At 41.5% G+C, this 16,331-nt stretch overlaps 1 protein-coding gene across 2 annotated transcripts in view; it reads right to left on the bottom strand.

The window, feature by feature from the left end:
• The window catches only part of LOC307033746 (glycine receptor subunit beta-like), a 186,598-nt gene that overhangs the window by 23,873 nt on the left and 146,394 nt on the right, over positions 1-16,331 (bottom strand). The window contains exon 9 of one of the 2 annotated variants that reach the window (XM_079672322.1): positions 1,972-2,120. The exons of the other annotated variant lie outside the window; for it this stretch is intronic. Within the exon in view, the coding sequence (XP_079528448.1) occupies positions 1,972-2,120 (149 nt within the window). The remainder of the gene's footprint in view (positions 1-1,971; positions 2,121-16,331) is intronic. 2 annotated transcript variants of the gene reach the window in all.

The following is a 16,331-nucleotide window of genomic DNA, read 5'->3' on the forward strand; positions in this document are numbered from 1 at the left end:
CTTCAAACCTCCTTCCGACTATCGCTCCTGATATTCTACCGTTTCTCACCCATTTCATCAACACTTCTCTAACTTCTGGTCACTTTCCAAACAGTCTCAAGGAGGCAAGAGTAAACCCTCTCCTAAAGAAACCCACTCTCAACCCGTCTGATGTTATAAACTACAGGCCTGTCTCTCTCCTCCCGTTCCTGTCTAAAACACTTGAACGCACTGTCTTTAAACAACTCTCCTGTTATCTCCATCAGAACAACCTTCTGGATCCGCACCAGTCTGGTTTCAAGGCAGGTCATTCCACAGAAACTGCTCTCCTTGCTGTCTCTGAGGAACTGCACACTGCCAAAGCATCATCCCTCTCCTCCTTTTGGACCTGTCTGCTGCATTCGACACGGTGAACCATCAGATCCTCCTTCGCACTCTCCAAAAACTTGGAGTTTCAGGCTCTGCACTTTCCCTCCTCACCGCATACCTCAAAGACCTTACCTACAGGGTAACTTGGAGAGGGTCCGAGTCCGACCCTTGTCAATTAACTACAGGGGTCCCTCAGGGCTCTGTTCTTGGTCCCCTCCTCTTCCTCTTGTACACAAACTTGCTCGGATCAGTCATTAGCCCGCATGGTTTTTCATACCACTGCTACGCTGACGACACCCAATTAATTCTGTCCTTTCCCCGCTCAGAGTCCCAGGTCGTCTCTGCTTGTCTAGCTGACATCTCTCAGTGGATGTCTGCTCATCACCTCAAGCTCAACCTTGACAAGACTGAACTGCTTTTCCTTCCGGGAAAAGATTGTCCCACTCTTGATCCAACAATCAACACTGGCACGTCTGTTGTTTCCCCGACTCAGACTGTAAGGAATCTGGGTGTGATCCTAGATAACAAACTGTCCTTCAATGCAAACATCGCTGCTACAACCCGCTGCTGCAGATACACGCTTTACAACATCAGGAGGATACGTCCCCAGCTGACCCAAAAAACAACGCAGGTTCTGGTCCAGGCTCTCGTCATCTCACGCCTAGACTACTGCAACTCCCTCCTGGCTGGTCTACCTGCATGTGCCATCTGACCTCTGCAGCTCATCCAGAATGCAGCGGCTCGTCTGGTCTTCAACCTTCCAAAATGTTCCCACACCACGCCGCTCCTCCGCTCACTTCACTGGCTTCCGATAACTGCTAGAATCCACTTCAAGACACTGGTACTTGCATATGGATCTGGCCCTTCCTACATCCAGGACATGGTTAAACTGTACACCCCAGCGCGTGCACCACGCTCTGGATCAGCCAAACCACTCGCTGCACCCTCGCTGTGAGCGGGACCCAAGTTCCCATCAGAAAAAACACGTGGGTTTGCTATCCTGGCTCCAAAATGGTGGAATGAGCTCCCCATTGAAATCAGGACAGCAGATAGCTTGCACATCTTTCGGCGCAGACTGAAAACACATCTCTTTCGACTCCACTTTGAGAGATAGAATTACTAACAAAGAACTGCTAACGGAGCCCTTATATACTAATAAAGGACTGGCTTATCTATAGCCAGTTGAGTAGCACTTGAAATGTTTGGCTCTATGAAACCTGATGTACTTACTGTATATGATTCTGTTTTCTTCAAGGTTGTGTCTTCCTGGTCGAATGTACTTATTGTAAGTTGCTTTGGATAAAAGCGTCAGGTAAATGCAATGTAATGTTATCTCTTCCTATTTACCAACAGAACAACCTCAGACTCCCATATTCATGTTTTCTGACACACCTCTGGGCGTGTGTATGGAGCTGTTGCATACATTCAGACTAAAGACAAACATGAAGATGAATCTATTTCTACAATCATTTTACATGAAAACATTGTTTGTGGTATAAAAATGCTGAAGATCTTCAATACACTTCACAATTTCTAATCTATGGTCTAACCCAGTGATTGGCATGCAGATGTAATGTTAATGTACAGTTGTCTGTATGTGTTTTTGTGTGTGTAAAGACTGACCTGCACCACAGCATATTCCACCAGTGATGAAAACCCAAAAAGTAGACAAGCAATGAGCCAGATGTCAATGGCTTTAACGTAGGAAACCTTTGGTAGTTCTGACGCCAAAAGCATACTCTCACTGGACAGAGAGAGTACTGATAAAATACCTAGAAACATACAGATGTTAAAACATTAATTTGACCACATGTGAGTTATTATTTCAAAATATGGGACATTTATGTGGAATTTACATAGAGAGAAGCAAACGGAGGCAGGGTATCACCACTATTGTATGAAAGACTACCATCCCCACTTAATATGTCTTTGATATTGTTTTTTCACCATTACAACCAACCTCTAATGTCTTGCTCCCACACTTTTCAATGAATGAGCTTTAATGGTAGAGATACAGTTGTAGGGTGAGGAGGACAATTTCCGTACGGGAAAGAAAGTTGAACACAACACAGAACATTTTCAACTCTCTGTTCTTATGCGACTACATTGAAAAAGATGCTGGCACTCAGTCAAAGGTACTATGTGGACACGGCCCCTTGATGGTCTAAAAGCACTAAAGGGCAGTCTTGAAGTCAACTACACATTAAATACTCACAATAATTTGAAACAATTAGGTCATCCTCTCTCTAAGAAAGGTTAACAAAAGAGTTAAGCCTAACCCTGGAGAGAGCCACTTAAGAGAATAAGTGTGTAAATAACATCTAGTGTAATGGTATTTATGAAAAGGTTGGATACAAAAAGGAATAGATGAAATTAAAAGTTATGAGAGAATGAAAGGTACAAGTAAAAAACACTGAAAAGCTTTTATAATTAATGAAAAGTGAGTCAAAGACCCAGGCAGCATTGTGTTGCGCGTTAAGAGGAAGGCAAGAAAAGTAATAAGCGTCCGTAGATTGACGGAAAGAGCTGGATTTCCTCCTGCCTCAACTGGATGTTGTGGGGATGTAACATTTTATTCCACTGTGGGAAGCAAATAGAGATTGTGAACAACTTTTTTCTGGTCTTACAAGTGGCGCGACTAAAAGTTTTCATGTAGGATATTGATAAAAACCACTCCTTCTGTCCTTTTAGAGTTGATTTTAAGGTTTTTATTTGTTACTTTTTTTTTTACTTAAAGGTGGGGTAGGTAAGTTTGAGAAACCGGCTCGAGATACACTTGTTATATTCCATGGAATGCTCTTAACATCCAGATAGCAATGAATATCTTAAGTGCTTTGACAAAAAATCCATAAAAAAATGTCATCTGTGGAAGCCGTAGCACTGTAAAAACCACGACCAATCATTTGAGCCGGCCCGGCTAAAATAACTGGATGGCCTACCTGCCTGTCAGCCTTCCATCTGTGCACAAACTTATCTCGTGCCCTCATTGGTCATGTACGCGTTCGTTTGTGTTGGAGGAGGGGCCAGGGCTCGAGTTTAAGGGCGTCCCGTCGTCCCGGGGCCGAAAAAAATAGTGTCGGGGAGGATAAAAAAGAATGTTGGGACGAATTTGGGACGAGAGTTAAAATAAAAATACCCTGCTAACTCTACTACAAACGGCGATGAAAATGAAACTGACTGCACGTTTTGTGTAACACACAGTTATTACACACATTTAGCAACCCGCGAAATACACACACACAGAGTACGTATACCGACAGCCAGCGGCACAGCTGCCCGCAAATACCTGGCCCGCGAATAATGAGAACTCTCCATCGCATTCATTCCTTAGCAATATGCTGCGCCTCCCCATGAAGGGATGGGTACCAAGCCCCGGTATCAAACGGGCCCCGAGCCGGAATTATTAAAGAACGTGGTACCGTTAAGCTCCGACGTTATGGTACTGGAGACATTTAAAAATATATACGTCTTATGTATTATTGCTACATAAACATTATATCACAGTTTTAGTTTCGCCAACTCCGTTTCTAATATGCAATAAAACCAATCCAGACGAGAGATCTCTCTCTCCTGTCTGTGTGCGAGGGGGCGGGGCAGTTTGTAAAGGTGTCCTGACTGTGTTATAGACTGTCATCCTGGTTAGTGCTTACTCTGGGTTCTGTCTTCTGTCTTCAGGACAGAGTGTTGGATTTTTTTGTTCATTGGATGGGACGTTGGATTGGATTCAATATTAGAGTAACTTTCTCGTTTGTGTGTTTTTAAAAAAATATATTTGGCCTTTGTTTCTGTGTTTGACTGATTTCCTCGAATAAAAAGGTTGATGAATTATCATCTAGATTTGTATGATGTTTTATTTATGTTAAATGTCCCTTTGAATGATTTTAACTATTGATAATGTAGAAGAACTAATATTTTAAATTCGGGACAATCCACATTAATTTTGGGACGGCTTAGATTGTATTTCGGGACGGTTCCGGGAGGATGGTGAAAAAAGTAAGTCTGTAAGGGAGTGGCAGATCTTTTCCGGCTGTGTATTTTCAAATTCTAACGCACTCAAGCTGGTATCTCCAAAATTACCTACCCCACCTTTAAAGAGCAACTTGCAGGTTTTTTTTTTTTACTACATTTATGCTTAACTTTGCCTGAAAATTACAATTAAAAATATTAATGCAGGATTTGATATGTTTTACAAGACATAAGGGCAGGAATTCAGAGGACAAGGAGCCGTTTTGAGTTCTGCTACTAAAAACTGCTTTTTTTTTAACGTCAAACGCATCATATTACGTCACATGGGGGAGCAACTTTCTCGGACTCCTTCCCTGCCCAATCCGCTGTAGTAGTTTGTAGTTGGTTTGAGCGGTTGTGAATTAGTGAGCTGGTATTTTTTCGGTAATTTTACATTGCATTTCACCATTTGTAATCGTGGTGAGCTTGTGATTGTGCAGGTTGCACAAACTCAAGCCTGTCAGGAAATCGAGTCCACAGTTTCCCTCACGGGAAAAGGACCCGAGCTAGCGTTCCTTCTTGGGTGCGTTGTGCATCCACCTCCCTGCAGCACATACTCTCCACAGCTTTATCAGGAAACCGTATTACATCTCTCTCCCCCCCTTCGCTGCTCTCTCTCTCTCCCCTCCGGTACACGGCACCGTAAGACATAGTGTGGAGTTGCATTAGGTAACGCTGTGGTGGCTGTACTGCTCCAGCCGTCTCCTTTCTGTTTGTTTGTTTCCCCCTGTCTGTGTTGTTTGTGTGTGCGTGGTGGCTGTCACTCCTGGCTCCCGGCTCAACCTCCACTCACCTGCTGCAATCAGCTGTGCACCCTCCCCAACTACACACCTGCTTTCCATCAAGCCATTTACAACGGCATATCAACGGAGGCTCCACAACCTTTCTCCGGCAGATCGTCAAGTATCAGCCGTATCTCGCGTCTCCCCTCCGGTACACAGCACCGTAGTGTGGAGTTGCATTAGGTAACGTGAGATACGGCTGATACTTGCGCATTAGTTTCTGTTATGGATCAGTATCAACAGTCCTACCAGTAACGTTACAATATTATCAATACTACTTTAGTTATAGCCTGATATATGATAGCTAACTTTACAATGTTGCGATGTGACTGACGTTAGCTAACATTTACTGTAGCTAACGCTGGTCACTCACCAAGACAGCTGCTTGGTTCTCCACACACCAAAGCTCCATTGCTCTCCGATGTCCGTTATTGTTTCTAATCCTTGGCTGCTCCTGGTCTCTTGGACGCCTAGCAGGCTCATAATTATAATCATATGCATTCGAATATATATTTTCAACCTCTTCTGTGTCAAAACTAGCATTGTGATCCGTGTTTATTCATACGTTAGACCGGTCGCTCTCCCCCATGTTACGTCACACGCGGGAGGTCACGTGCCGATTTTTTTTTTTTTTAAATATTGAAAGTTAAAAGCATCAATCTGGTGCACTTTGAGAGCAAAATGAAGAGATCTATGGATACATCTCTCAACACCCATATGAAACAGAACTGTAAGCAGATTTACTTTTCTTTATGGATATTTTACAAATCACCCTTTTAAACTTTATTCTTGTTTTACTGTCCTATGTCATACCTGTTTTTAATGTATTATCTTATTTTTTTATAACTATAATGATCATATAAACGTGTGCCTCGGAAATAATTGTTTACATTAATGGTGACCAAACCGTTTGAGACCCACTGAGATAACACTGAGAGAGTCCTTTAGCTCACTGAGCCTCTCAGTCTGACGGGAGATGACTCTCCTCCACTTTGTTGTTGAAAAAACTCCTTAGCTCGCTAGCACAAGAAGCTAACAACAACAATCTCCAGTACCGGTGCGCTCTCTCTCTCGCGCACAAAAAATGGCTCGTTCCACACACACACACACACACACAGAGCCGAGCTTTAATGAAACAGAGACCCAGACGTAATAGAGCTGCATAATATTATTTTCGAATCAATAATTTTTCAAATTATGATTTTTTTTAAAATCTTTTTATTTTATTTTTTATAACCATTTTTCCTCCTGGTCTCTCGCGCCCCCCCCTGGCATGCCTCTGTGCCCCCCAAGGGGGGCGCACCCCCCACTTTGAGAACCACTGCCTTAAAGAACATCTTGCAGGTTTTTTTTTTTTCTACATTTATGCTTAAACTTGCTTGAAAATTACAATTAAAAAAGTGAATGTAGGATTTGATATGTTTTACGAAACATAAGGGCAGGAATTCAGAGGGAAAGGAGCAATTTTGAGCTCTGCTCTTAAAAACGGCTTTTTTTTAAGGTCATACGTCAAACGCGTCATATTACATAACAAAGGGGAAACATCTCCGCTCTCTGACAGCGGGTATATATAGTTGAGTTGAGCGGTTGTGTTTTAGTGAGCTGGTATTTTTCTGTAGTTTTACATTGTATTTCACCATTTGTAATCGTGGTGCAGTATTGTGTTTGTGCAGGTTGCACAAATACCAGCCTGTCAGGACATCGAGTCCACAGTAAAAAGGACCAGAGCTAGCGTTCGTTCCTGGGTGCATTGTGCATCCACCTCCCTGCAGCACATACTCTCCACAGCTTTATCAGGAAACCGTATTACTTCTCTCTCTCCCCCCCCCCCCCCCCCCCCATCTTCGCTGCTCTCTCTCTCTCCCCTCCGGTACACGGCATCGTAAGACATAGTGTGGAGTTGCATTAGGTAACGCTGTGGTGGCTGTACTGCTCCAGCTGTCTCCTTTGTGTTTGTTTGTTTCCCCCTGTCTGTTTTGTTTGTGTGCGCGTGGTGGCTGTCCCTCCTGGCTCCCGGCTCAACCTCCACTCACCTGCTGCAATCAGCTGTGCACCATCCCCGACTACACACCTCCTTCCCATCAAGCCATTTACAACGGCATATCAACGGAGGCTCCACAACCTTTCTCCGCCAGATCGTCAAGGATCAGCCGTATCTCGCGTCTCTCCTCCGGTACACAGCACCGTAGTGTGGAGTTGCATTCGTTAACGAGAGATACGGCTGATACTTGCGCATTAGTTTCTGTTATGGATCAGTATAAACAGTCCTGCCAATAACGTTACTATATTATCAATGCTACGTTAGTTATAGCCTGATATATGATATCTAACTTCACAATGTTGTGATGTGACGTTAGCTAACATTCTGTAGCTAACGCCGGTCACTCACCAAGATAGCTGCCCAGTTCTCCACTGGTTCTCCTCACACCACAGCTCAATTTCTCTCCGATGGCCGTTATTTCTTCTAATCCTTGGCTGCTCCTGGTCTCTTGGACGCCTAGCAGGCTCATAATTATAAGGTTGTGGCCCGTCATATGCATTTGAATATTCATGTTCAACTTCTTCTGTGTCTTCTGTGTCGAAACTAGCATTGGGATCCATGTTTATTAATACGTTACACCGGCCGCTCTCCCCCTTGTTTTCCCCATGTTACGTCACACGCGGGAGGTCACGTGCCGAGGCTTTTTCATGCGGAAGTGAAAATGTTTTACAAAAACGACGCCAGATGTCACTGTAGTGTATATTTCTGTATATTTAAAAAAAAATCTAGTGTATTCATCATTTTCCTACACATTTATTCACAGGTGTCTTTAACCTGGAAGTTGCTCTTTAAGCTATTGAGAGCTGCCTGTCTGCCCGGCGCATCAACTCCCACACACCTACACAATGTACAACACACACATACACTCTACAAAACACTCCTACACATTGTACAACAAACACAAACAGTTCCAAAAGCATATAATAAATATCAGGCTACAACCCTTGCATATTTTATTATGTGAAGCACTATATGGTTTCATGACAAATATCTACTGTCTATTTGTAAATATCTCCTAAAGCATACAAATAAACTGTGTAATGTAGGCCTGTTACATATATTATTGAGCGATATATATTATACATACTGTTCTGCTTTCTGCACTGACCTCAGCAGCTGTTCTCACTGTAAACATCGCGTCACAATGAAAGCAGTTGTTTTAAAAAATAAAATAACCTAACATCCAGGGGAGATGTGATTAGTGAGTAAACAAACAGTAAAGGGCAGAAAGACTGATGCACATTTGATCATCTTAAATAACTTATAATCACAACGGAAACAGTTTGCAGAGCTGTGCTTTGTTGACATAAATCCAGCCATGCGTCACGCCTCTTTTAAACATAACTGTTGGCTGACATCGACTCCAGAGAATACATCAGTTTACCCTCGGTTAAGGCTCCTCCAGAGAGACTCCTCTCTCCACTACATCTTTGTACCCTGGGTTACAGCTCCTCCAGAGCTGTCTGTGTTGTGTTTTTGTCTGTCTCTGGTTTCCTGTTTTATTTTAAAAAGTGTTCACCCTGTCTTGTCTGTTGATTCCTGTCTCTGGTTGCGGTCGGATAATCCAAAAACCAGCTCCTAACGTCTATCCCTATCGTCTATTCCTTGACCTCTGAGTGAAACGTCACGGGGTTAAGGGATAGTGGATAGGAGAATTCAAAAGGACTTAGGAGAAGAGACTGCGGTACTTTAGAGAATCCGACTGCACTTTCACTATCCGACGTGTTTATGATGCGCCAGTGGACGTCATAAATGTGCGTCTGCTGCTGTGGGGAAACTATGGAAACTACAGTTTTCTATACAACGGACTACATGGATGTTTAATAAGAACGAGGGACTACTGTAAACTCATCTAGAGACTCTGCACTCTGCTCTGATGCTGTTGTTTTATGCTTTATGAACGTGGACAACAGAGAAACATATTATTCATTACCAAAGTTGGAATTGAAATAAAAAAGGAAAGTGAAACTTATTCTCGTCACCCTCTCCCTCCGGTCTACATTAATACAAATGATCCCAATACGTATGATTGTATGAACTATGAAAAGATCTTAAAATCAATACAAATGTATTTATTATAAACGTTAGTCCTTAACACCTATCACTGTGTATATCACCATTCAAGCGTATTTTAAAAGTTGAACAACCCCCACACAGCTCAGTAAAGACTGTGAAATGTTGACTTTGTTTGATCATTTCAGTAAAAACTCATGTTCATATTTCTCTTCTCTTTGATTATAACACTGATGAAAGTTCAAATCAAAGCACTTTGGCAACTTACCACATACGTTTTAAATGCTTAACCTGTTAAGCCCTGAGCCTGTTTTTCAGGTTTCAGGCTCGAAAATGCTATGCCCAAAACAAATGACTATAACTTAACTTCTAAAAGGGTTATATGTATAATTTATTTTATCAAAGCAAGGCGAACTGTGAGTTGGATGTAGAAGTGTCAGAATCAATATAGATGTTTCTGTGTCAGAGTAAATTCAGATGGAACATAGTGAAAAAAGGTAAATTCTTACCTCCGCCTAAAAAAAAACCATTACTTATAGTGAAAACCACCCTTGAATGGTGGGATGGTAGACTAAAAGCTTTAGGAATCCAAAGTATAACATGTAATAAGTACCCTGTCTCAAGATTGAGGCAAAACAAGTGAAATCTGACCGTTTTAGAGAGGTTTAGCAAAAAAAAACAGTCCAGGCCTTTGGGCACATTTGGATACCATCAGTGCCATTTGACCTTTTTCAGGTACCATACTGTAAAAATAATTGTATTATCACTATAGGTAATCATTCCATCCAAATACAAGTGTTTTTATAAAAAAAACTTTTTTATTAATTTTTTTTTTTTTTAAATTACATTTCCTTTTTTTATGTAAATGTTGTGTGTGTGTGTCTGTGTGTGGACTTTGCCACAGTCCTTACATGTTTATCACCCGACTAACACTTCTAGGCAAGTTTGCTTACACAATACAAATTAGGGAACATAGGATACATTTGTCTCCAACAGGAGCAGATTTATTTAAAAAATAACACACTAAAAAACTACACTAAAACCAAAATAACACCACAAGCATTTTTTTTGTAAATACTGGCAAAAAAGAAAAAATGTACACAACCTGAATGTGTTTAGTGTTTTTGAATTGAGGCAACAGGCACTTAGTGTAGTAGAAAGGTCTTCACCGTTTTGTTGCCAGCATCAGAGCACCTCCTGAGTGCGGTGGCATCTTCCCCATAATACTTGGGAATGTATACGAGTGATGATGGGGGGAGTGGTGGTGGTGCTGCAGGGACTTCTCCCCTCATGTCTGCAGCAAGCTGCTCCCTGAAGGACTTCTGGGTGTGTGGCTTCGTCCTGCCGGGGTCACCCCTCATCTTGTGCAGCTCCTTGCGGAGAAGGAAGCTGTAAAATGGTAAAAAAGGTCTTGTACCATTTCATGGTTTTGTGGTGAAGGCTGTAGTACCCAATAAAAGCATCGGACACATCCACGCCGCCCATGCTTCTGTTGTAGTCCACCACGGCGTCAGGAATGGTAACAATCTTAGTCTGCCACACACCAGCCCGTTTCACTTTCCTCCTGACAGTCTGTCCACTGAATCAGAAGATGCAGAGGGAGGCTGAGTTAGTACTGGTGCAGACGTCCGGCGGCGTAGCTTGGATGTTGATGGCTCTGGGGCAACTGTATGCTGATCTGAAGCACGTCGTAGCTCGGATGAGGCAGATGTTGATGGCTGCGATCCAGAAGCCATTTGATACTCGTCTTCATCACTGTGAAAGAAAATGTGGAAAAAACTAAATCGATTACTTCACTGGCTTATTCTTTCAAAAATGTAACTCAAATCAGAAATAATTCCTCCATTTAGCGTGTGTGAAATAACAGTATGCACATACAGTATATATATATATATACAGTAGACTGATATACAATACAGCTTTATTTATAAACTGCTAATAGTCAATGTCTTTAGAACTATAAAACAGCATCCATTTGGCGTGTGTGAAATAACAGTATATATATATATATATATATATATATACTGGGTTGATATACAATACAGCTTTATTTATATACTGCCGTGTTATAGTTACAAAATACAATTAATCTATTTATACGTTCACCAACACAATGTTCCCATTGTTTTAGTTTCTCACGGAACGATAACGCTACAACAACAAAGCGGCGTCCATTTTGTATTTTGCGAGTGTGGAATTACTATAGATTACACCAAATACACAACTAATAAATACAAACAGAGAGAGAGTACATACCTTTCCTGAAGTTCATAATCAGGGTCTGATTGTGGCCGAAGTACATTCCCATCTTCTGACGGAGAGTCAGCGAACACCACTGTGTCTTCAAGCCTCTTTCTGGGTGCCATTATTTGCTCGAATAAGTCCTAAAAGCAAATAAATCCTTGTTCTTCTAATATGATGTTCTGTTGCCTGCTGTTGTCTCTGTTCGCTGGCTGTGTTCACTGTGTTCGTCGCTGTGTTGTCGCTTTGCTGTGTTCGTTGCTGCTGTGCTGTGCTGGAGCGGTTGTGCGCCTTGCTCTGCTGCATAAAGGTGCCGCTGCTGGCATTATTCATACTACGCAGGATCCTATCTCTGGAACCCATCGAGTCAGTAAATCCCACTAAACACTTACGTCAAGGAGAGAGAGGCTTGCGTAAGCAACACATGCTACAGCCTGAGCTCCGGACTGCAAAACTTTATAGGCCTACCTACTCTGCGGCCATGAATGTAATGATGAATTATCAGGAACAATTCTAAAGTGACACAGAGACATTGGATTAACCTTGAGCAGCGTTTTTATTCCCTTGAACACGACTTTTGATCACAAAACAGCAACGGTAAGACATAATTATTGTTATGGTCTAGAAAAAATTGTTTTCTTGCTCTGTTCTGGCTGCTAGCTCAGTGAGTTTGTGTCCTGCAGTGATACTTATATCAAAATAATCTGTGGAGTATCATCTTTCAGAAGATATGTAGTTTGTGCAGAACATATTACGTTTTAAAGATCGTCTTTGCTAGTTAGCACCGGAAGTAGCATCAGCCTGTTTTCACTAAGGGCTAATGCTAACGCTTCTTGTGAGACTTGTGTTTTGTTTCGGTAAAAATGGCTCATATCGTCAGGTAGCTGAGTTTTTTCCCGTTATTTGAGTATAAGACATTCATAGTTTTTTAAATATTAAGAAGCCCCCAGACGCTGTCTCCTGCAGTGACGCGTTTTTCCCCCCGGTATTGGGGGGGCCGGGCTTAAGAGGTTAATAAGCACCGTAACTTTCATGATATAATTTCTCCGTCATAATCGGTTGTTTCCGTGAACGGCCGACTGTTGTGTGATGGCAAATGCTGCGGCTGCAAGGCATTGTGGGGCAGCATTTTCTCCTCTCCTTTCGTCAAGGGAGGTCCAGTGGTTCCTAAGCTAAAGGAGGTTACAAAGGAAGTTTGAAACCTCCTTTCCTATCATCAGGGGTGCCCATTACGTTGATCGCAATCGACCGGTTGATCGCAAAGGTAGTGTGGGTAGATCGCATGACATTGGAAAAAAAAAAAAAATATATATATTTTTTAAAGTTAGCCCATCATCCATCCTTACTATGGCATTTGCCACTTGATTGACGCACAGGTAAGCCAGTCTGAGTTGTATTGTGCCATACAGGTTCATGCAGTCATGAGGGGGCCTCACCTCCTCATCTGAAGCGCAAACGCCGGTCATTTTAAAAGTAGCTCGCAAGCTGAAAAAGTGTGGGCACCCCTGATCTAGAGAATTCGAACGGCACTTATCATGGCTGCCACTGAGGGACTTCCGGGTCATTTCACTCGGTTAGGAAGGTTCCTAAGCTAAATTGACTATTCGTTTGGCTGCAGTCGAATAGTCCATTTAGCCTCTGTGGCTGCAGTGTGGCTGCAGTCGAATAGTCCATTTAGCTTAGGAACCTTCCTAACCGAGTGAAATGACCTGGAAGTCCCTCAGTGGCAGCCATGATAAGTGCCGTTCAAATTCTCTAGAATGATAGGAAAGGAGGTTTCAAACTTCCTTTATAACTTCCTTTAGCTTAGGAACCCATGGACCTCCCTAACAGAAAGGAGAGGAGAAAATGCTGCCCCATAATGCCTTGCAGCCGCAGCATTTGAGGTCACACAACAGTCGGCCGTTCACGGACACAAACGATTATGACGGAGAAATTATATCATGAAAGTTACGGTGCTTATTAAGCATTTTAAAACGTATGTGGTAAGTTGCCAAAGTGCTTTTTTTTTTAACGTTCATCAGTATTATAATCAAAAAGAGAAATATGAACGTTAGTTTTTACTGAAATTATCAAATAAAGTCAGTATTTCACTGAGCTGTGTGGGGTTTGTTCAACTTTTAAAAGATGTTTGAATGGTGATATACACCGTGATAGATGTTAAGGACTAACGTTTAAATTAAATACATTTGTATTGATTTTAAGATCTTTTCATAGTTCATACAATCATACATATTGGGATCATTTGTATTAATGTGGACTGGAGGGAGAGGGTGATGAGCATAAGTTTCACTTTTTTATTTCAATTCCAACTTGGGTCATGAAGAATATGTTTCTCTGTTGTTCATAAAGCGTAAAGCAACAGCATCAGAGCACGGTGCAGTCTCTATATGAGTCTGTCGTTCTTATTATACATCCATGTTGTAGTCCGCTGTATAGAACACTGTAGTTTCCATAATTTCCCCACAGCAGCAGACGCACAAAATGACGTCGGCTGGCGCATCATAAACACGTCGGATAGTGAAAGTGCATTCGGATTCTCAAAAGTACCGCAGTCGCTTCTCCTAAATCCTTTTGAATTCTCCTATCCACTATCCCTTAACCCCGTGACATTTCACTCAGAGGTCAAGGAATAGGAGATAGGGTTAGAACTTAGGAGCTGATGTTTAAACTATCCGAACACAACCCGAGTTTGCCCTCCTGTGTCTGATTTCCTGATTATGTTCACCTGGTGCCCCTGTGTTTTCTCTTCCCTCCTCACCTGTCTCTTTTGTCTTTGATTAGTCCTGTGTGCATTTAGGTTTGTTTTTTCCTGTTAGTCTTTGTGAGATCCTTGTTTATCTTGACTGTGTTCACTGGGAAGAGTTCTGTTAGCCTTGAAATAAATGTATTTTCTGTTTAAATCTGCATTTGGGTCCTGCCTGCTTCACTCAACCCTGACATGCTTTTTCCTTTGTATTATTTACAGCCAACCCCTCAACAGCCTTACTTAAGATTTATTGAGTGTGGTTGAAATGTATGTGGGGGAAGGGGATACAATAAGAAGACCGGCTGCAGAAAAAGTATGGAAGATGGTAATGAATGGGTTAAACAGTGAGAAGGTATAGATGAATGTGAAAATAAAATGGAACAGCATTGAGTGTGAGCATTTCGATTTTTTACTACGTCACAATCATAGACTGTATATATAAATGGACGTAGGGTCCGTGACGTAACCCATAGGATTCTGCAGAGTTGCCGAGAAGCCCTTAGTAGAGCGCTAACGGCTCGACAGTGACGTCAGAGTTCAACTCCCGCCTGCTCCAAATAAGGGCAAAGAGGCCGAGACGGGACCTCCTGCCACCGAGCTGAAAGTTCCAGAGCTAGCTGAAGCTACCAATCTAAGCTAACATGCTCCCCATCTGCACACTGCCCTGGCATTTTACGTTTCTAAGGTAAGCGGACATGAAACTATTCAGCAAAGCTATAAATAATAATCTAAGTTATTGAGTTTTTAGCATAATACTTCAGAATCTTAAAATCTCTTAACGTTTGTATGCAATTGTGCTAAATTCAACACTGGAATCAAGCAAATATGAATATGTTTGCATGACATTAGTTATTTATATTTTGATATCACTTAACTATATGTTTGATACATTTAAGTCAAGCTAAGGTACATGTGATGGTAGCTAGTTAGTGCTCTTACCTCTTACCTCCTCCAAACAGCATAATAACCAGACTGTATTATTAAAACGAAGTACCAGTTCTAGATCCTTGACTTTCGACAAACAATTCAGAAGACAACATGCATTTAAATACCAATCTGTATTTGAATGTGCCTCTTAACCTGAGATATTAGTTATACAGTAATAGTATTGACAATCTAAAAAAACTGCTGCTGAGACTTCAGGGAGAAACACTCCACGTGTCCTGTCTGTTAGTTTGGAGAGGACTGAGGGTTTTTCCTCAGCGAGGAGGACCAGGCCTGATGGAGGAGCCCATGCTGGGCATCGCTGATACCAACTGCACAGGCCTAGTCTGTCACTTTATTTGACTAAATGTGTTTACTTATACATTTAATAGGTTTTCCACCTTCAGTCCATATGTGCTTTTTATTTAAAACATGTTTGATTAACTTTTGGTTCACATTTCAATAAATTGTATTTGTGTTTGCACTCCTTTTGTCCATTATTCTTACTGAAAATGTTAGATTACACATTCACATCTGACTGAAGATTGGCCCCATTTATTTGTGACGTTGCAAACTCTGCGGTACAAGGCACAAGTGATGTGAAGCTCATAAAGCGATGCACATAGAAATAATCAGTTGATGGAGTGTAGACATGGAAATAGGTGCATTCGATCAGCTGACTGTGTTTTCACAATACAAGTAGTTTCTTAGTGAATGTCCTGTACTGGTCTTAAAATCTCATAACATCAGCTTTTAATGTTCCTCTTGGATGTTCTTCTTGACCCTCAGAGAAGGAGAAAATGTTGAGCCATGTCTTTCAGGCATGTCCTTTCCTAACAGAAAATACAGGAAACATAAAACATATTATTGCAGAACAAGTGTGTTGTTTATGAAAGTAGTGTGTTTGTGTGTTTAGGGGCTGTATATATAATTATTTTGTAATTTTAATGTTTTTTTTTATTTCAACAGTGAGCTACAAAGACAATCAAATTATGAATGAACAGTATGAAGTTCATCAACATTGAAATACTTAAATATCATTTTGCTAATAACATGTTATCAAAAGGTAGTGCAACCGTAGAAGCTTGCTCTGTTGTCTCACTGAAAGAATAACTTTTACCACGTTTTTTCCGACAATATTGAGAGATAAATAGTAGCAGTTCTCACTATGTGTTAAATATCTTTGCCTTCAATACATTAAATTAGAAAGGTGACAAAATCATATTGC

This window comes from Notothenia rossii (genome assembly GCF_949606895.1).
Source record: "Notothenia rossii genome assembly, chromosome: 1".
In the NCBI taxonomy this organism is placed as follows: domain Eukaryota; kingdom Metazoa; phylum Chordata; class Actinopteri; order Perciformes; family Nototheniidae; genus Notothenia; species Notothenia rossii.